General features: G+C 39.4%; 1 protein-coding gene across 1 annotated transcript in view; it reads right to left on the reverse strand.

Moving 5' to 3' along the window:
- The window catches only part of LOC139170415 (cytosolic phospholipase A2 epsilon-like), a 61,223-nt gene that overhangs the window by 14,658 nt on the left and 24,327 nt on the right, over nucleotides 1–22,238 (reverse strand). The window contains exons 7-15 of the mRNA XM_070757638.1: nucleotides 22,066–22,217; nucleotides 20,577–20,654; nucleotides 17,451–17,488; nucleotides 16,589–16,724; nucleotides 15,832–15,968; nucleotides 14,428–14,650; nucleotides 12,555–12,669; nucleotides 10,636–10,773; nucleotides 5,381–5,491 (exon numbers count right to left, since the gene is read on the reverse strand). Of these exons, the coding sequence (XP_070613739.1) occupies nucleotides 5,381–5,491; nucleotides 10,636–10,773; nucleotides 12,555–12,669; nucleotides 14,428–14,650; nucleotides 15,832–15,968; nucleotides 16,589–16,724; nucleotides 17,451–17,488; nucleotides 20,577–20,654; nucleotides 22,066–22,217 (1,128 nt within the window). The remainder of the gene's footprint in view (nucleotides 1–5,380; nucleotides 5,492–10,635; nucleotides 10,774–12,554; nucleotides 12,670–14,427; nucleotides 14,651–15,831; nucleotides 15,969–16,588; nucleotides 16,725–17,450; nucleotides 17,489–20,576; nucleotides 20,655–22,065; nucleotides 22,218–22,238) is intronic.

Here is a 22,238-nt window from a genome sequence, read left to right on the forward strand (position 1 = left end):
ACGTCTTTTGGGGTTTGCAAACTACTATCGGGCTTTTGTTCCGGGGTATGCCACGTTAACCACGCCCTTGACTCGGTTGTTACAGAAACAAGTCCCATTTGGTTGGGGGGAGGCGGAACAGCGGGCTTTTGATGCCCTGAAAGCGGCGTTCATGGCGGAACCGCTTCTGCGCCATCCTGATCCCGCTCAGCCGTTTGTGTTAGAAACCGACGCTTCAGATGTAGCGGTTGGCGCAGTGCTTCTCCAAGCCCAGCGGCCCGGTGACATGTTGTTTCCGTGTGCCTACTTCTCCCGGAAGCTGTCTCCCTCGGAAAGGAACTATACTATTTGGGAGAAGGAACTTTTAGCGGTGAAGGCCGCCTTTGAGCATTGGCGGCATTACCTGGAGGGGGCCCGTCATCAAATCGAGGTACGGACGGATCACCGGAACCTTGAGTATTTGCAGACGGCCCGGAAATTAAACCAGAGACAGATTCGCTGGTCTTTCTTTTTCGCGCGGTTCAATTTCCGCATCAGGTACACTCCCAGTGCCCAGAACCCCCGAGCGGATGCCTTGTCACGCAAGCCAGAATACACGCACCCGAAAGAGCTGGCTCCTCTGCAGACAGTGTTACCCCCTGCAGCGTTGGCTGCCACTCAGGACCCAGTGGACTTGCGTCACCGTTTACGGGAGGCGCAGCGTGGGGATGGGTTTGTAGCGCAGAGAGTGCGGGAGTTAACACCCAATTCCCCATGGACGTTTCAAGACGGGCTGCTTCGGTACCGGGGGCAGCTGTATGTTCCCGCCGGCCCAGTGAGAGGGTTGATTATGACCCAGTGTCATGACTGTCCAGTGGCGGGGCATTTTGGGCTGTTTAAAACATTGGAGCTAGTCTCTCGGACATTTTGGTGGCCACGCCTTCAAGATGATGTGCGTTCCTATGTGGCCACCTGTGTCCAGTGTCGTACGGCCAAGGGGGTGACTGGAGCCCCACCGGGATTACTGCGACCTTTACCCACGCCTGAGAGACCCTGGGGTGCCGTGTCCATTGACTTTGTCACTCATTTGCCTGCCTCTGCTCGCTTCACGGTAGTCATGGTGGTGATGGACATGCTCACCAAGATGGTGCATTTTGTCCCTTGCACTAGGGTGCCCACTGCCCAACTCACGGCTCAAATGTTTATTAGTCACGTGTTTCGGTTACATGGGCTTCCGGATCGAGTGGTCTCTGATAGGGGCACACAGTTCACAGCCCGGTTTTGGCGGGAATTGATGTCGGCCCTGAATGTGTCCGTGTGCCTCGCCTCGACGCAGCACCCCCAGACCGATGGCGGTACAGAAAAAGTGATCGGGATCTTGGAACAATACCTGCGGTGTGTCGTGGCGGATCGCCAGACGGATTGGTCCCGGTTTATCCCTGTCGCGGAGTTCGCGTTCAACAATTCCCGTCACTCATCGACCCGGCTCACGCCCTTTTTCGCAAACTATGGATTTCACCCTCGCTTCTTTCCCTTGACCCTCCTAGATTCCCCGGTGCCTGCTGCTGAGGACTTTCTCTCAGAGCTGCAGGCGGTTCACGAGATGGTGAAGAGATACCTGAATAAAGCCAAGGAGGACTACAAGAGGGTGGCTGATCGCTCCAGGCGGGATGTGCCCCCCTTGGTGGTGGGGGATCAGGTGTGGTTGTCCACAAAATATGTAGCCTCTGAACTACCCCGGCACAAACTAGATCCCCGGTTTCTGGGTCCTTTTCCCGTTGAGCGGGTGATTAATCCGGTAGCTTACCGGCTCACCCTGCCGGACAATTTGCGGGTTCACCCTGTGTTTCACCGTTCGCTGCTAGTCCCTGTCCCTCCCGATTGTCCGCTCCGTCCCAATGTTCCCATGTTTCCTGCCCCGTGTGTTCGTGATCACCTCCCTGAAGCTATGGTACATGACATTGTGGATTCCCGTTGGGTGGATGGGTGTTTCCAGTACAAGGTGCAATGGGTAGAGGGGGATCCGGATGATTGCTCCTGGGTGGAAGCGGCGTTGTTGGACGCTCCCGATCTTCTTCGGGCTTTTCACGCCCAGTTCCCTCAGAAACCGCGTCCTCTCCTCTGGCAGGTGGGGAGGGGCCTTCCGCGGGGGGATGGTGTTGTGGTTCAGCCTGGGACCCCTCCGGGAATGGCTGATTTGCTGTCGGTGTCCGGCTCAGAGGCTGAGGACCAGGAGGGGCAGACTGATGAAGAAGCTGAATCCCAGGCTGAAGATGAAGGACAGCCAGAGTTCCACCAGGGGGAGCTCTCCCCAGCAAGCAGCCTGGATTCCCTGGGGGAAGATGCTAGTGACTTCATAGATATGCGACAGAGGAGAGCTAACGAGAGAAGAACGCAATTGGCCAGATATTTCCAGCATTAGGGGTCGCAGCTGGGTTTGGGTGTGGTGCTTGGGAAAGGATAAAAGGCGGCCCCACCCTTCCTGGCTTGTGGAGTTTTATCTTGGAGATTCGTGAGACCTGTTTGTGAACTTTGGTGGCTACAATCCTGGTTTGTGCCTTTACTCTTGAAACCTTGGGGGGGGGGGTGCCAGCAAGAAGCTTTTGGAATTGACTGGACATCAGGACCCTGTTGTAAAGTATTGTAACCTGTCTGCTGTGAAGACAGGTTTTCCTTTGTGCTTATTTTTTCCTGCTATAAATTACTTTTGGATTTTACCAGAGTGTCTGGCTGTTTTTCAGTGGGTGTGGAGGTCTGGGAAAACCCAGACAGAACAGTATCTACCCTTTTCCCTTATATTCTCTTGATTTCACTCAGGCAAGGAAAGACTTTTTTGACATTGAAAGAGGACTCAACCCATATTATCTCTGAACTTAGATTAACCATAATACATGAAAATCAGCCAGCTGCATCAATTCACTCATCTCTCCAGCCCAACAAAATTATTCAGTGAGATATAATAGTTTACCTTTAGTGCTTTTATATGAGAAATTCAATAATTTCCCTTATATTAACTCAGGGGTCCCCAAACTTGGCAATTTTAACACTTGTGGACTTTAAGTCCACAAGTCTTACAGTTGCCAAGTTTGAAGACCTCTGTATTAACTGTACCTGACATTGGGACCAGTGTTCCCTCTAATATTTTGGGGGGGTGGGCGGAAAAGTATAGTGTCTGAGCGGCAGTCCCTTCAGGACTGGGCGGCACAGAAATAATAAATAAATAAATAAATAAATAAATAAATAAGCGAGCAAGCAAACAAACAAACAAACAAACAAACAAACAAATAAAAATCCCACCCTGTTTTGCCTCAGAGAATTTCAAAATAAAATACTGTACTGTGTGTCTATAACAGTGAGCTCATAATAGGGCAACTCTATCAATATCAAAATGCCACTTAAATAGTTGAGCTAGTTTCAAACTAGATTTTGATTTTCTTTCTCTCTTCCTTACTCCCATTCTTTTTCTTTCTCTTTTCCTTCCTCTCTTTTTTCTATCTGTTTCTCTCTCTTCCTCTCTCTCTCCTTCCCTCTCACTCTTTCTCCCTCGGCTTCTGGGCAGGTTTGGAAAACTCTGAGTTGATGATGATTTTTAAGTGAGCGATTGCTCACTGCTCAGCTTAGAGGGAACTATGATTGGGACGATAAATAGTTAGAATCTATTCTGTAATGGTCTTTCTACAATGATATCCAAAGAAAACATATCTTCCCTGCTTTGCTACATGCATCAAACTATTCTGAAGAATTCCATTGCAATTTCCTATTATCCTATTATTAGTCAACAGATGTACTTATCATCCATCATGTGTTCTATAATAGCTGCTGTGAATGTGTGCAAACCTATTATCACACATGACTGTTACCTTTGTACTTCATTATTATATTCTCAGTTTACTAATAACTTTATTATTTATTATTAATTATGTATTAATTAGATTTCTATGCCGCCCTTATCGAGTCGACTCAGGACGATGTACAACATTGTTTAATGGCGTACAACTTCTTTTTTTAAAAATAGTTTATTAATTTATAGAAAAGGGGAAGGGGAACAGGGAGTACAAAGAGTAAGAAAAATAAAAAGAGAGCACATATCCAAATAACTTCGGTAACATATATAGCTTGGTATACATCAGTTCAGGGTATTAAACTATATTATATTCAAGAATTAAACTTGAAGTAGAAAAACGAAAAATACATATCCAAATAAGATCAATAGCGTATATAGCTTAATGTATATCAATTCAAAGTATTAGATTATATGTAATCATATTACATTCAATACTTAAACTATATAAATACAACAACGTTATACAATAACTTTAATAATTTGACAGATATTGACCTTTTAAAATATTTCACCTTTTTCAAAGTGCATAATTATATGTCTACAGAGATTCTTGATCATGACTTTTTTCAACAGGGAACCTGATTTTCTTGTTTTTCTTTGAAGATGTTTCACTTTTCATCCAAGAAGCTTCTTCACTTCAAGAATCTTGGATGAGAAGCAAAACACCTTCAAAGAAAAACAAGAAAGTCCAGTTGTCTCTAAAAAAAAGCACTTTGGGATTTCACTTTTTCAATTTCTCAGGGCTCAGTGGATTGTTTGTATGATTGTTCTTTCTTTGCTGTAATTAGTTTACTGTATGTTTTATTTAATCTGGCCACTGGATGAAATAAATATTATATATCTATCATTTGGTACATGAACCCTTACACATCACTGCAGTACCTGCTCATCATGATTTATGGAGGAATGGTGACTGATATCCTGCTTCACTTCAGAAGAACTAAGGAAATAAATGCATAGTGCTTTAAGTATGCATTTGTGAAATCAGTTCTGTTACTACCAACTGTTATACTGATCAGCATTTTTGTTGTTATTCTACAGCAGTATTTCTTAATCTCAACAATTTTAAAGTGTTTGTTTACAAATGAGATCTATCGACTGAAGTATGCCTCTATCTATCCCATAGCATTTTTTAAAGAAAGATTACTGTGGTTATAAACCTAAACATCTGAAGTTCAATAAAGGAAAACATAGCAAAGACCAGTAAAGTTCTGATAAGTAATTTGCTGCAGTGGGTTGTTGAGTCTTTTTCATTACAGTTTAAAATTAACTTTTTTTGCAATAATATAGCCACTTTTGAGTTCATTTAATAGAAATTTATACTCAGGATTTTATCACTAGAATTGAAGAAGAATTGATACTCTAGAGCAGTGTTTCCCAACCTTGGCAACTTGAAGATATCTGGACTTCAACTTCCAGAATTCCCCAGCCAGAATTTGCTGGCTGGGGAATTCTGGGAGTTGAAGTCCAAATATCTTCAAGTTGCCACGGTTGGGAAACACTGCTCTAGAGAGGTATTACATAAACTAAATAATTAAGATCCATAATCAAATTTGAAGTGAGTTGTATTTTACTAACCTATTTGTTTTATTTTGTTCTCGGTATAGCTAGGCCAAAAACTATCTTCTGAACTGTCAATTCTACGCCATGCATCCAAGAGGTTATAGGAAAACACATTACTCCACATACCTAAAGAAAAATCAAGAGTTAATAAGTTATTCGGGTTTAGTTATGAATTGTATATATCAAAAGGTCTGTTTTCCAGACAGTTCTTCATGAGAGCCATAGGATTGCAGTCTTAACATTGAATTAGAACTGTTTGGAGAACAGGTCTACCGGAAGTCCGGAGGCCTCAGTGAGGTCTGTATGCAAGAGGGCAATGTGGAGGGTGGGGGGTTGTGCACACCCTTTTGAAACCTGAGCCGAAAAAGGTTCGCCATCATTGCTCTAAGGCAGCGGTCCCCAAACTATGGCCCACGGGCCACATGCAGCCCACTGAGGCCATTTATCCGGCCCACTGGTGAGTGACAAGAGCACAGGGAAAAGAGAGAGAAAAAGAAAGAAAAGGGAAAGAGAGGGAGGGAAGGAGAAGTGGAGAGGAATGAAGGAAGGAAGGAGAAATGGAAGGAACAAGAAAGAAAGAAAGAAAGAAAGAAAGAAAGAAAGAAAGAAAGAAAGAAAGAAAGAAAGGAAGGAAGGAAGGAAGAATGAAATGAATGGAGGGACAGAGGAAGGAAGGACTGTTTTGGGGGGGTAATTTTTTTAAATTTTTCTCTCAACATACATTCAAACGACACAGTGTACCATCTAATTTTCCATGAATAAAATGCAGTATTTTGTTAGTAACTAATATCAATCATCAAAAAAGTTGCAAAAGTTTTTTTTTCTAATTTTGTCATCCAGTTACATTCATTTTTTTAAATTAAATTTCCTCCTTAATGTTCCTTCAAAAAGTGTAACACCAATTATATTTCTAATTTATTAACCATTATGAATTTTAGACCTTCTCCCCCCTCTAAATAGCACATTCCCATTTTTTTTTAACTTTAAAACAAGGTATGTGTAGTGTGCATAGGAATTTGTTCATAGTTTTTTTTATAGTCCGGCCCTCCAACAGTCCGAGGGACAGTGAACTGGCCCCCTGTGTAAAAGGTTTGGGGACCCCTGCCCTAAGGGTTCAAAGCAAACTTCCACCTCAGAAATGCTGATTCCTAAACATCCACGTGACCTTTGGCCTGGATGATTCCCCAGAGAGTCCATTTTGAAGTCCATTCCATATTTGAATAGCCATAGAAAGGACAAATGAAAGACAGTATTATTTGATGAGGAGCACAGTAACATTTTAAGGTTTTGTACTGAACCCACAAGGTTCAGTATGATAACAGATTAGGCAAGTAGCTCAATTTTCTTTAATTACTATAAAAGTTCAGTCCTAGATAATGATTAAAATGATTAAAGCATTTATGAGTAAAAACATGCTATTTAATTATTTCTTATTTTAAAGAAGGAACAATTAAAAAAAACTATTAAGTATTCCATAAATAGTGCATAAACTGACTACCCCTACTGCATTCTCCCCTTCGTGGGTGTAGTGACAGTTTGATCACAGTCCAGAGCATATTTTAAAAAATTCCTGGTTAGAGGACTCTCCTGCTTCCTTATTTCCTCAGAACCAATAAAGGGAAAGGAAATCTCTAGGACCGCCTTCTGCTGCACGAATCCCAGCGACCAGTTAGTCCCACAGAGTGGGCCTTCTCCGGGTCCCGTCAACTAAACAATGTCGTTTGGCGGGACCCAGGGGAAGAGCCTTCTCTGTGGTGGCCCCGGCCCTTTGGAACCAACTCCCCCCAGAGATTAGAATTGCCCCCACCCTCCTCGCCTTTCGTAAACTTCTTAAAACCCACCTCTGCCATGAGGCATGGGGGAACTGAGATATTCTTTCCCCCTAGGCCTTTACAATTTTATGTATGTATGATTGGTTTTTATAATAATGGGTTTTTTAGTTATTTTAGTATTGGATTGGATTGTTACATGTTGTTTTTATCATTGTTGTTAGCCGCCCCGAGTCTACGGAGTGGGGCGGCATACAAATCCAATAAATAAATTTTTTAAAAAATCAGTTTTACAATTTTCCATACCACTTAGGCTCCAATGGGAAAGCAGCAGGATTCTTGTCAACTTGAAACTGGAGGTGAATTTTTAAAAGTGCATTTTCACAGATGCATCAATGAACCTGACAGGAGGAAGAGATCAGGAAAGAAAGTCCAGCTAATTTTTTTTTTTTTTAATGGCCATGAAGGAAAGAGAAGCTATTCTAGAGTGTTTAGTTTAGTTTGGTATAATTGGATTTGTATGCTGCCACTCTCCGAGGACTTGGGGTGGCTCACATTGTAACAGCCAAGTGGAGTGGAGTTGCTAAATTAAAGCAATGTGGGCAGGACCACACTGTATGCAGCAACTCCACAAATGGAGTTAGCTGCCACAAATGAAAAAAAAATGGGCTGAGTAAAAGCAGAGGGTACTACAGGGTGCTCCTTCCCTAGTAATAATCAGTGGCTCATATTTGAGGTGGTGCAAATAGTTCATAGACTATAATATATGAATCAGCCCTGTGACTAATTTAGATTCTAACACTACCGCCACAAGGAGGCAGTCTTTACTTATCTTTATCATTGTTGAAACTGGCAGACTCAAGGGAAAAGGAAGCTTTTTGGATGTTTTCTCTTTAAAAGCATATTAAAAGAACAAAAGCAATGCACCCATGCAGAATTTCCCTTAAGCAGTTCTGCTATTGTACTATTAAGTCTGATCTGTTAAGGTTCACAATCACAGGCGACAGTGGCAACATTTCAACACCACTGACAACACACTCACTCTCCAAAAAGACCTGGACTTTGTCTCAGATTGGTGTAACACCTGGCAACTTCAAATATCAACCAACAAATGCTCTACCCTCCACATCGGCAAAAAGAATCCAAACCTTATATATAAAATGAATAAACAAATTCTCACAGCCAACCCACACTCAGTAAAAGACCTTGGAATACTAATATCAAATGACCTAAGTGCTAAAGCCCACTGCAACAATGTTGCCAAAAAGGCTTCTAGAGTTGTTAACTTGATCCTACATAGCTTCTGCTCCGGCAATCTCACACTACTCACAAGAGCCTACAAAACGTTTGCCAGACCCATCCTTGAATACAGCTCATCTGTCTGGAACCCATACCACATCTTGGACATCAACACCCTTGAAAACGTCCAAAGATATTTCACCAGAAGAGCCCTTCACTCCTCCACTCGAAACAGAATATCCTACGAAAATAAACTAACAATCCTGGGTCTAGAAAACTTAGAACTATGGCGCCTAAAACACGATTTGAGTATTGCCCACAAGATCATATGCTGCAATGTCCTACCGGTCAACGACTACTTCAGCTTCAACCGCAACAACACAAGAGCACACAACAGATTCAAACTTAATATTAACCGCTACAAACTTGACTGTAAAAAATATGACTTTAACAATCGAGTTGTCGAAGCGTGGAACTCATTACCGGACTCAATAGTGTCAACCCCTAACCCCCAAAATTTCTCCCTTAGACTATACACGATTGACCTCTCCAGATTTCTAAGAGGTCAGTAAGGGGCGTACATAAGTGCACTAGTGTGCCTTTCATCCCCTGTCCAATTGTCTTTCCTTTATCTCATATATCATATATATTTTCTTCCTTTCATATATCTTCTCCTCTATTTTTACATATTATCTTTATATATATTACTTCATGTCTATTCTCTTCCATATGTATTGTGTATTGGACAAATGATTAAATAAATAAATAAATAAATAAACTTGTCAAATTTATGGTACAATATTGGAAGAAACTGAAAACGCTTCGAAGCAGTGTTCCTCAACCTCCTCTTGCTTGTGGCTCCCTTCGGACATTGTTTTCCTTCTGTGTTCCATCTGCCCAGGCCCATTACTGGATACAGAGTTGGAATACTAACCAGTGTGTTTTCTGGCATCAACGAGACAGTATTTGTAATAACTGTGAACTGCCAAGAGTCATTAACTGGCAACTATCGAGAATGAATGAATGAATGAGGTGGCGCAGTGGGTAGAGTGCAGTACTGACTTCTAGATCTGCAGGTCAGCGGTTCAAATCTCATCACCGGCTCAAGATTGACTCAGCCTTCCATCCTTTCGAGGGTAAAATGAGGACCCGGATTGTGGGGGCAATATGCTGGCTCTTTTAAAAAGTGCTATTGGTAACATGCTGTTATGCCTTTTGTTAAAAGGGCATTATTTAAAAAGTTATTTATTTATTTATTTATTAATTCATCTGTCTGGAACCCATACCACATATCAGACATCAACACCCTTGAAAATGTCCAAAGATATTTCACCAGAAGAGCCCTTCACTCCTCCACTCGAAACAGAATACCCTACGAAAGCAGACTATCAATCCTAGGTCTAGAAAGCTTAGAACTACGTCACCTAAAACACGATCTAAATATTGCCCACAAGATCATATGCTGCAACGTTCTACCTGTCAATTACTTCAGCTTCAATTGCAACAAAACAAAAGCACGCAACAGATTCAAACTTAATATCAACCACTCCAAACTTGACTATAAAAAATATGACTTCAGCAACCGAGTTGTCGAAGCATGGAACTCATTACCTGACTCAGTAGTGTCAACCCCTAACCCCCAACATTTTTCCCTTAGACTATCCACGATTGACCTCTCCAGGTTCCTTAGAGGTCAGTAAGGGGCGTGCATAAGTGCACCAGTGTGCCTTCCGTCCCCTGTCCAATTGTCTCTCCTTATCTCATTTATCTTTTCTTCCTTTCAAATATGTTCACCTATACTTTTATATCTTTTCTTCTATTCTTTTCTTTACTTACGCATATTATTACATATCTTTCTCTTCAATGTGTATTATGTATTGGACAAAATAAATAAATAAAATAAAAATAAAATAAAATAAATAATTAAATAGATTTTTGCTTTTCTATGACTCCTCAAAATATGCCTGTCCCTGTCCCATTTTTTTCTCCTGTAAATATTTGAAATATTTTATGTGCATATGCCCCACCTGTTGCTTTAAATTACAAGGTACGTAAAAATTTGATTTTTGTTTTCAACCTTGTTTTTGGCAAATCTCAGATAAGTGAAGCCAGAATTTCTGAAAAGAAATGCCATTGTTTCATGGAAGACGTATGAGTGGTTTAGCAACACTAATAATTTTTAATATTTAATTACCATTAGTCAAAATGTTATTTTAGAAAGTTGTAAAATTGCCTTGGAAAAACTAAAGATCTTGAATGCACCTTTCATGAAGCAGATTTGAGATTCTGGGATCTTCTTCATCATCCGACCCATAAAGAATTTGCTTCCGTAGTCTTCAGCACGAATGTAGGCACCATATTTTAATAATCCAACCTCAAAAGGGGTAAATTCCATCCACTCTACAACAAAATCGTATCAGTTACAAATGAAACACTGGTTTTGCAAAATATGATTTTGCAATAGTTGGATGTAACTGAATTATCCTCTTCAATGTAATACTATCAGTTGCTTTTTTGGCTGCATTTCCACTAAGCTAAGTGTACAAAATATAAGGGAGAAATGAAATGTTGAATAGTGCTGAAAAGACAAAGCACTGACACTTTTATGGCTGCCTTTTTTTAAAACCTTCACACTGTTTTTTCTTTGTTCACCTGTAATCCATCAGGTGATTGGTAATTGAAAATTTCAAGAGAACAAAGGTGACAATCTTATCCGCAAGGTTACGGATAGGTCCTTAGGGAAGGAAAGACTCATAGAATCATAGAGTTGGAAGGGGCCTCCAGGATCATAGAGTTGGAAGGGGCCTCCAGGATCATAGAGTTGGAAGGGACCTCCAGGATCATAGAGTTGGAAGGGACCTCCTGCTCAATACAGGATTCATCAAACCATCCCAGAAAGATGACTGTCCAGTCTCTGTTTGAAGACCTCCAGTGAAGCGGCCCTATAGTTGCTTTCTTGCCACTTCGGGCTGGAGGTGATGCCTTCCCTGCTCAGCTGAAAAGCTGTGATGGGGGGAGACAGGATGAGACACAGCAAGGCAAAGGCTGCTTCCTTGGGGCAGGAGAGAAGCCATGTCAAAAGACCCTCTTTAAGCGAGCAGCCGCCCACCACCCACCCTCCGCATGTGTTTTTGGGTCTCCATAGTATCATCCCCTAACCCCCAACATTTTACCCTTAGACTAAAGGGTCTCCCCATTCATGCCACAGCATGAGAAAGGGAGGAGGGTCACCAAAAGGAAAACTTGGGAGTCTGATCATTTCTCAGCACACAGAGAGAGAAGGGGGGAGAGAGGGAGAAAGAGAGAGATGAAGGAGTGAGAGGGGGAGAGAGATGGATGGAGAGCAAGGGAGAGTGTGTGCGTGAGAGAGAGAAAAAGATTGGGCTAGGGCAGTGATGGCAAACCTTTTTTCCCTCAGGTGCCGAAAGAGTGTGGGTGTGAGCCATAATTCAATGCCTGGGGAGGGCGAAAACAGCTTCTCTTGCCCCCTGGAGGCGCTCTGGAGGCCAGAAATGGCCTGTTCCCAACTTCTGGTGGGTCCAGAAGGGTCATGTTTTCCCCTTGCCAGGCTCCAAATGCTTCCCTGGAGCCGGGGAAGAGTAAAAATGTCCTCCCTCGTTTCCCCCGGAGGCTCTCTGGAAGCCAAAAAGACCCTCCCAGAGCCTCTGTATGAGCCAAAAATCAGCTGGCCAGCACACACATACAAGTTGGAGCTGAGCTAGGGCAACAGCTCGCGTGCCAGCAGATATGGCTCCATGTGCCACCTGTGGGACCTGTGCCATAGGTTCACCATCACTAGGCTAGAGAAAGAGATATAGAAAGATGAGAAGGAGAAAAGGTGATGGAGAGGGAAAGGGGGGGGGGAGAGAGACAGGTATCTTCTCATAAAAAACAGAGCCACAAAACCTGGGTAGGTGTAGCTGGGGTGAAGGGGTCATGTGACTCAATGGGAGTGATGTCAAGATGGTCATGCCCACCCAGGTTTTGTGGGTCCAGATGCTTTGTTTTCTCTGGGAAATGGGTCCAAATGGCTCTTTCACTTTTTAAGTTTGCCTCCCTTATTCTAGACCAAAACAGAACCACTGTGGTACACAGTAAAATGAAATAAACCTTTGCCTTTCCTGGCAGAACAATAAGATTCCTCATTATTGTTAAGTCACAATGAACATGGGTAATGTTACCTTTAAATTCTTGGAGGCTGTATTTGTCCCTGGTGTTCAGGACCATATACATGGGCAGAGGACTTTGGCCATGATTCAGGGCATGCTTCTGCTCTGAAAGTGTGCTGCTACATCTCTGCAAAAAATAAATCAAGAACAAGTCACAAAAAATGTCATAAATTTAATCCTATTGGAACTAGAAAGAATGGGAAGAAGGATCCTAATTTTAATTTCATTCTCCTCGTATATCTGATTCATTTTTGGAACAAATTCTCACATTAAGGGATTTTGCATTAGGTATGATAATAATAATAATAATAATAATAATAATAATAATAATAATAATAATAATAATAATAATAATAATAATTTATTAGATTTGTATGCCGCCCCTCTCTGCAGACCCGGGGTGGCTCACAACAATAATAATAACAATGTGCAATGTAACAAATCTAATATTTAAAAGAAAGCATCTAAAAACCTGTCATTTAAAAACCATACATCACAAACATACCATACATAAAACTATATAAGCCTGGGGGAGATGTCTCAACAAAGAGGTTGCTTTTAAGTTGCTTCTAAGTTCTAAGTTGCTTCTCTCCTTGTTTAGTTTCCAGAAGCAATGGGTGGAAACTAAACAAGGAGAGAAGTAACTTAGAACCAAGGAGAAATTTCCTAACAGAACAATTAATCAGTAGGACAACTTTCGTCCAGAAGTTGTAAATGCTCCAACATTGGAAGTTTTAAAGAAAATGTTGGATAACCATTTATCTGAAGTGGTGTAGGGTTTCCTGCCTAAGCAGAGGGTTGGACTAGAAGACCTCCAAGGTCCCCTCCAACTTTGTTGTTGTTGTTGTTGTTGTTGTTGTTGTTGTTGTTGTTGTTGTTAGGAGTTGCCAACAAAATATTTTACATTATGCTATGAATCTGGAAGTCCCTTTCAAAAACAGAATAATAGAATAACAGAGCTGGAAAGGAGAAGCATCGTATTTGATCTGAATGTCCCAAAGGTGCTTTCTCAAAAGGCAACTGGACTTTTTTGTATTTCTTTGAAGATGTTTCTTTGAAGAAAAAAAATAAAGCCCCGTTGCCTCTTGAAAAAGCACCTTTGGGACCACTATGACCTGGATGACTGAGAATCTCCATAAACATTTGATCTGAATGTATTGAGCAGATAAATTATATAGTGGCCCACCATGTGTTCTACCACCCAATGTCACATCTTCACCTGTTCCATTGTTGTTGTTATTATTTATTAATTATTATTTATTATTTATTAGATTTGTATGCCGCCCCTCTCCGTAGACTCGGGGCGGTTCACAACAATAACAAAGACAATGTAAGAACAAACCTAATAATTTAAAAAACACTAAAAACCCCATTATTAAAAGCAAACATACACAGAAACATACCATGTATAAACTGTATAGGCCCAGGGGAGATGTCTCAGTTCCCCCATGCCTGACAGCAGAGATGGGTCTTAAGAACTTTACGAAAGGCAAGGAGGATGGGGGCAGTTCTAATCTCCGGGGGGAGCTGATTCCAGAGGGTCAGGGCTGCCACAGAGAAGGCTCTTCCCCTGTTATGAATTGCATGATAAGTATAAGGAATATTCTATGTAAGTTCCACTGGAAACACTTAGAATCTCCTCGTAACCTTTGCATTGGATGTGAAGAAGTCAGAAGAAGAGGCAGTATAATGCAAATGTAAACTTTTGAGGGTGGGATCAGTGTAGGTAGCTTCAACCCCATATGAGGTTTTTGTACTCTGCACATTCAAACCGAATGTCTGGATAAGGCTATGGTGTTTCTTGCATTGCTTTGATCTTTCAGAATGTACACTCAGACTTCTATCAGAACCTTTTAATAATTGAGAAATTAGAAACATCTATTACCCCATTTCCTAATGCTTGGTCAATGAAAAGTCCCCAGAGATCGGTAATGCAAGTTTTGTAGCCATCCTTTTCCCGCTGCTTCAGAATATCATGGTATTCTTTTAAGCGGTCTAATGTAAAGCAATCCAGCTTGCATTTGGTCATGTTTTTGCGAGCTTCTGCGATTGGTCCTAAAAGTTCCTTCTGTGACCAACCAGGATCTTCATACAGATTTGAAAGTGTCCTACAAAAAAGACACCGCTTGATAACGAGAGTTACAATTCCCTAAATTATATTAAGGGTTATTAACATATTTTAATATTATTCAATATTTAAACAACCATCATGCTAATTTAAAAACTTTTTTTTAAAAGAACAAGAATTGTGATGCAACTTTAGGATTTTTCTGCCAAAATACCTTTAAATGTTCAATAATAGTGAAAATAAGCATAACAAAACCACAATTAATTCACTCTATCCGAGAAATGCAGACACAAAGTTTTGGCCAAGTCAGCCAAAGGAAAATTTTAAAAGTCATTTTCAAGTTTGTAAATTTTTTCCTCTGTTTTTGAGCTATCAATAACAACGAATTATTGCTAATCTGCCAAAGATGATTTTTTAAAAAATATAACAAGACAATATAGGAATATTTTAAATAAATTCTAAACATATGAATTCTGCCCATCAGTCCCATTTCCTCATCAAATTAGAGGGATATTTAAAAGATTATGTTTATTAGCAAGCGTATAATATGAACAGCCAAGATGAATGTATGTACTGTATGTATGTAAGTATGTATTTTATTGATATATCACATTTATGGCCATCCATCTCACCATAAGGCAGGGCTTCTCAAATAGTGGGCCGGCCCCCCTGAAGGGGGCATGGAGCAATGCTGGGGGGGGAGACACATGACCCCAGGAATGTGCTTTTTTTGCCGCAGGGAGTAGGGGTTTTTTGCACTGAACAATAGCACACAGCACAGAACAGGAGATATAAAGTGTAGATAACAAACCCTTAAGAGACACCATGGAAAAATATTTAACAGGGATGAAAAGAAAGGAGGAGAGAGACGGAGATAACGAGATAAATGGCAAGTCTCCCGAAAGCTAAGACGAGGAAATATGACGAAGAGTATGTAGCGCTTATTTTCACTGTGACTATGGTGGGAGACGAGGAAAGACCAGTATGTTTACTGTATCTAAAAATGTTGGCAATGGACAGCATGTAGCCAAATAAATTAAGGTGTCACTTAAACACATTATATCCCAATTGCTTGAGGTTTTTCAGCGAAAATGTGCCAAAGTGGGCGGGGGGGGGGTATAGCAGAAAATAATTGAGAAGCACTGCCATAAGGCAACTCTTCTTATCAGAATATGTGATAGGTTGAAGGGTTAAAAAAAACTTCATTTATATTGTTCTTACCAAGTAGAACCAGAAGATCCAGAAATGTACATGAAACAGTCTAAAAGATTCAGTTTCTGAAGACCAAGTAAATGGCCATGTAAAGCTGTAAATGCCCGAGCTCCACCTCCTGTGGCCATAATAGCCACCACAGGTACCTATTCAACAAATAAAAACCAATGAAATGGTGGGGACTCATTTTAATGATAAAAAAGGAGCAAATAACAATGGCCAAGTAACTTCACAAATCAAAATTGGAGAAAAATTCCCCTATTATTTTTCTAATAATTACTCAAGCTGTGGAGTTTTTGATGCTCTCTGAACTTGGTTGTTTTCTTGCAGGTGCTACCTGGTTTGGTAATGAAACATTTTCTTCTTGACTTTTTGATTGTATCTTTTAAATGATATATACTGTAGTTTAGTTTATTATTATATATCTTCTGATGGGTGAGTTTTGTTAGTGCTTGGCTTCAGATATTTTGGGGAGTTTTGGACTTCACTTAGTCTATGATACTCAGTTTCCTAGTTGAAACTATGGTTACGTCGGCCCATATGTTGTGAAAATGTTACCCAAGACATAATGTGATACAAAAATATTTCTGTGTCTAACTTAGATAAATTATGAATGTACAGTATTCATTTATCAATCTTCTCAATCCTATTTCCAAATCTGCATGACTCTTCCATCTATGCTTAGATTTGCCAGAGGTCTAGATAATTAATAGAAAACTAAATTTTCATTTTCTGTAGTGAATTGCAATGGTTGTGCTTTACATACCTCATGATCTTGCAAAATATTGTCCATGCAAAGAACCCTTTCCAGGGCAGCTGCTACAATTTTCTTCCTTTTCTGTATAAATACTTGTTCATCTGGACACAGTTCATAGTCTAAACGTACATCAAGCTCTTTTTGCCTTGCATATAGTCCACGATGAAAGAAATCATAATAATAATTAATAATAATTTATTGGATTTGTATGCCGCCCCTCTCCGTAGTCTCGGGGCGGCTAACAACAATGATAAAAACAGCATGTGACAATCCAATAATAAAACAGCTAAAACCCCTTATTTATAAAAACCAAATATACACACAGACATACCATGCATAACTTGTAATGGCCTAGGGGGAAGGAATATCTCAACTCCCCCATGCCTGGCGGTATAAATGAGTCTTGAGTAGTTTACGAAAGACAGGGGGGGGGCAATTCTAATCTCTTGGTTCCAGAGGGCCAGAGCCGCCACAGAGAAGGCTCTTCCCCGGGGGCCCGCCAAACGACATTGTTTAGTCGACTGGACCTGGAGAAGACCAACTCTGTGGGACCTTATCGGTCACTGGGATTATATATCACTGTTAAGATTTATTTAGGAAGACTATAATAATATCCAGTAATATGAAAAAGAATCTCAAGCACAATCACACTTCCATCTTAACTCAATCATAAGACTGAAATGCCTCAGATGATAGTGGAAGATGCATAGATCAATAATCTATGCATCATTGTGCATGGTGTATAGATTATTGCATCATGTACAAAAATCATTGCAAGATTAAAAAAAACAGGTTAGGGACAGATCATTATGGGAAAAAATCTATTTAAAATCCAGCTTGATGATCAATAAATTAAAGTATTTTCTCTTACCACTCTTTTACCTTTACACATAAATCAATTGATTTATCCTAGAGATAAAAAAAATAAATGTTAATAATTTGTTAAAGTAAAATTCATTTAATTGAAATTTAATTATTGTTTATTTGAGTCTTTTTCAAATTGCTTTCTGACATTTTTATGGAAAAAAATCAATTTCTATATTCACCTACATATTCCCTTGCTCGCTCTTTCAGACACACACAATTATATTTTGAATTCCAGAAAAAAATGAATATTTATGTAACATTTTCTAGCACAATGAACTTCATGGAAACAAGTCAATCCACACACCAGTCAACTGCAGCATAACCATCACAATCCTCTTAAAATGATTGTTTTTCTATATATCCAAGAAAGACATCTCAGAAATCACCATGCTACAAGCTCCTGGCATCACAATTCTCCAAACAGCAACAAAATCCCTTCAAGGCAATCTTAGCAAACCTGAAAATCAAATGGCAAAGCAAATCCGAAATGATGTACAAAGGTATAATGCTGTTATTGTTGTTTTGAAGCTTTGAGTCACTTTCTGACTCCAGGAAACTATCTAGTGACATTCTGCAGAAGTGGTTTGCCTCTTTCCTAGAATTGCCTGGCCCAGTCTGGTGCCTAAAGCAAAATTAGGATTCACAGTCTTCTCGTTTCTAACCTGATTCCTTATTTAGTACAGTAGTGGCCAAAATTGTGGAAACCTTTTGGGAAAAGTATATTTTTCAGGTTTGATGGATGATAACACCACTTTGTTTTTGGAGCAGTGCCATAAAATTTTGTATCCATAATTGAATCAAGAATATAATAACTTTTATGAAAGATTTCCTATTAGACTAGCAGTTATGAAACACGTAGAAAAAAAAGGAGATATACAAAAATTATCACCATAGAAAAAACTAGATATACAAAAATTATCACCACGTCAGTTTATGCTTAGTTGAGTAACCTTTAGCATGAATTTCAGCCTTATGTCTTTCCATGGAGTGAACCAAGTCTTTTAGTTCTGCAGCTGTTATAATATGAATCCAAGATTGAATAGCTGCTTCTATTAACTAGGTTATATTGCTGGGTCGCTTCTGACTAACAAATTTCTTTAGTTGGCTCCATAGATTTTCAGTGAGGTTAAGGTCTGGGTTATTTGGCTCTTTGCCAAAACAAGATGACACCTGATTGGCTCTCTGAACACTCATGCTCATTGGCTACACTCAGATCAACCTAAGCAAGTTGTGCTTCATTTTTCTGTTTATTTGGCTCTCACTTTTAATAAAATACAGATAATTGAACAAACTTTGTTGCGTTACCTTCTTGGTTAAATTGATATATAATTTTAGTAGCACCATAAAATTATATATCAATTTCCATTGATATATAATTTTATGGTACTACTCCAAAACAAAGTGGTGTCATTAGCCATCAAACCTGAAAAATACTGTACACTTTTCCCAAAAGGTTTCCACAAGTTTGGCCACTACTGTATATCAAACTGCCTCTCAATGAATGGACTGCCAAAAAAAAAAAATACTCCATTGGACAAAAGAGTGGAATATTGGCAGTACATCAATTGTACATCAGAAAACAAAAATGGAGCACCAGTAAAATTCAGTTTCAACTATCATGACCAGGAGGGACATTCCCATAAATCAGGCAAGTCAAGCAACTATACCTTCTCTAATTAAGCTTTTTGTTTGCCCAAGTTCTGTGAGTCACTGAAGCTCATAATAGACCTACATGGCAGATAAATTAGATATGACAGACAAATTAAACATTAAAATATTAAACATATTGTGCAAGAGTGCCCATGACATGTATTTTATGGTTCCTTAGAAGATCTGCACGAAGAAGGTAATTGCCTGGATAGCTGAATAGGATATCCAGTTATGAGGACTCTGCCATACACCCATAAAAGTTATGTGAATAATTACATGGATTGTAATTATATATAAAGAGTATATATTTACTTCTGTTTGTCATGTTTTCATCATACGCTAAATAAAAATAACAGGCAAATCACAAAAACAAATTTATTTTTAAATTTCAAAATTTTCTTGAAGTTCGAAGGACAAATGTCACAAGAAATAACCTTTATTGTTGGTTTCTTCTTCTACATCTCCAATATGCAAATGTAAAAGATTTTTAAATTGAACCAATGACATGATTTCTGCGAGATCATCCTACATAATTTCTTCATATTGGGTGACATTGCAGACATCTTCCTACATCAGGGGTGTCAAATTGGTGTCCCATGGCAGGACAGGACATGCCCACCCAGCTCTCAAGAATGGGGAAAATGTTGTGAAATGTCATATGACAGCAGTGTGATGCAGTGTGTTTGACACTCGTGTCCTATACATTTAAAATTTTTGATCCCTCACATTCAGGTTCCTACTGGTATGGATGAGGATGCTGCACTGATGGTAAAACTGGAGCTGTGCACACCGAAATATTGCACACACATGTGTCACAACGCAAAATGTTGCTTCCTACGCATGCCAGAGACCCAAAGATGTGCATGCAGCACACCGGTAGCAGCAGTAGCGGAAACCCTCGCCTGCTCACATTTTGTGCGAGTGCCAAAGCACATGTATAACCATATTTATATATGGAGCCTGTCCATTATTATTGTAAGTTTGACAGTCATAAAGCAATTCATCTATGTGACCGACCAATTTTACAGCCTTTCCTTGCAGTAGACATTAAGAAAACTCATTGTTTACTATGGGTTATTTTTGCCAAAAACTGGAAGTAAAGGTCAATTTCTGGCCACTCCCACCCCCAAATAACTTTGTAAATTGCAGTTAAATCACTGTGGGATAATGCAAACATTTGTGTCTGTTGCTGACTGTCTGAAATGCAGTCATGTGACTGGGGATGTGGTATATTGTAACTTTGAATAGTCCTTTCCATTGGCCAGAAAGGCTGGGGATATTGGAATTTACAAAAGGTAAAGTTCCATTTGTTGAAAGATGTGATTATTCCTCATATATTTGTTACCTTAAAAGTTAATTTACGTGTTTAATTCACAATAACATATTGAGCCACCCTCTTTTTTTGCAATTAAAAAATAAGTTTTTAATATTTTAAAAGATGTTAAAGCTTTTTGATATTCCACCATGAAACAGTACTTACCTTGGCTATAGTTACTTCTTTTTCCATAGAGATTGAATCCAGAGGTAAAGTAAGACAAATAGTTTTATCTGAAAAACACTAAGAGAGAGAACATATCAATACACAACAGCCTTGCAGACCTGCAATCTTGAACTCAGTGGAACTTTCTCCTATGTAGATATGTATAGGATTGCAGTGTTAATTTGTTGTATCAACACACAGCAACAGCTATAACAAGAGTATCTTCAGTTTATTATAGAATGTATTTTCATTGGCTATAATTGTTGATTCAAAAGGAGAAATTTCCTGACAGAACAATTAATCAGTGGAAGAACTTGCCTCCAGAAGTTGTGAATGCTCCAACACTGAAAGTTTTTATGATGTTGAAGGACATTTGTCTGAAGTAGTGTAAGGTTTTTGTTGTTGTTGTTGTTGTTGTTGTTGTTGTTTTTATTGTTATAAAAAAACTGGATTTTTTTAAAAATCAGGAAGTATGCTTAATAATAATAATAATAATAATAATAATAATAATAATAATAAATAAATAAATAAAAACAGAGTTGGAAGGAACCTTGGAGGTCTTCTAGTCTTGCCCCATGCTTAGGCAGGAAAGCCTACACTACTTCAGACAAATGGTTGTCCAACATCTTCTTAAAAACTTCCAGTGTTGGAGCATTCACAACTTCTGGAGGCAAGCTGTTCCACTGTTGAATTGTTCTGTCAGGAAATTTCTCCTTTTGAATCAACAATTATAGCCAATGAAAATATATTCTATAATAAACTGAAGGGTTTTATAGGCCATAACCAATACTTTGAATTGTGACCGGCAACCAATCGGCAACCAATGCAGACTGCAGAGTGTTGGTGTGACATGGGCATATTTAGAAAAGCCCATGATAGCTCTTGCAGCTGCATTCTGCACGATCTGAAGTTTCCGAACACTTTTCAAAGGTAGCCCCATGTAGAAAGTGTGCATATACACACCAACACCAACAAGGAAAGGTTAACCATCACATTAAACTGCAATATGTGGGCATAGCTTACTGGGTACAACCAAATTAGTTAGAATTAATCAGCAGTGTATGATTCACTTCCAACTAATGTTAATTGAATAGGTTTATCTACATCAGCAAATTAAACCATTGGTCAAATAATAATAATTCATTTTCATAATCAGACGGAAAGCCCAATGTAGTTTACATTGTAATACCTTTGTTGATTTTTTAAAAAAATGCATATTGTTATTATTAGGTTTAACAAAGGAGAAAATAGTTTTTCTGCTCACATCTTCTCTATATGTGGAAATAAAGTAACATGAAGCAGATCACAAGTGTACCCATCAGTGTTATAATAGGTGTTAACTAACTTCAGTGATAGTTAGATGTCACTAGAAGTTGTTGGTGAAGAGCCCACCTCTGTAATTTTATTCAGAATAAATGTATGCTATAGGACAAGTAATTGAAGTAGGTTTGTTTTGATTTCTGAATTAAAATGTGCCTTAAAAACATACAGAATTTGTGCCACACACATCATTTAGTAATTCTACTTTTAAGGAAGATTCTTTACACTTGACGCATTTAAATTCAAGAGGTACAGAAGAAGTCAACGGAAGTTTCTGGGATTCTTCATAGCACCCTTGCATAGTAAATAAAGCAATTTCATCTGTGAAAAAGGAAAGATACA

This window comes from Erythrolamprus reginae, chromosome 1 (genome assembly GCF_031021105.1).
Source record: "Erythrolamprus reginae isolate rEryReg1 chromosome 1, rEryReg1.hap1, whole genome shotgun sequence".
In the NCBI taxonomy this organism is placed as follows: Eukaryota; Metazoa; Chordata; class Lepidosauria; order Squamata; family Dipsadidae; genus Erythrolamprus; species Erythrolamprus reginae.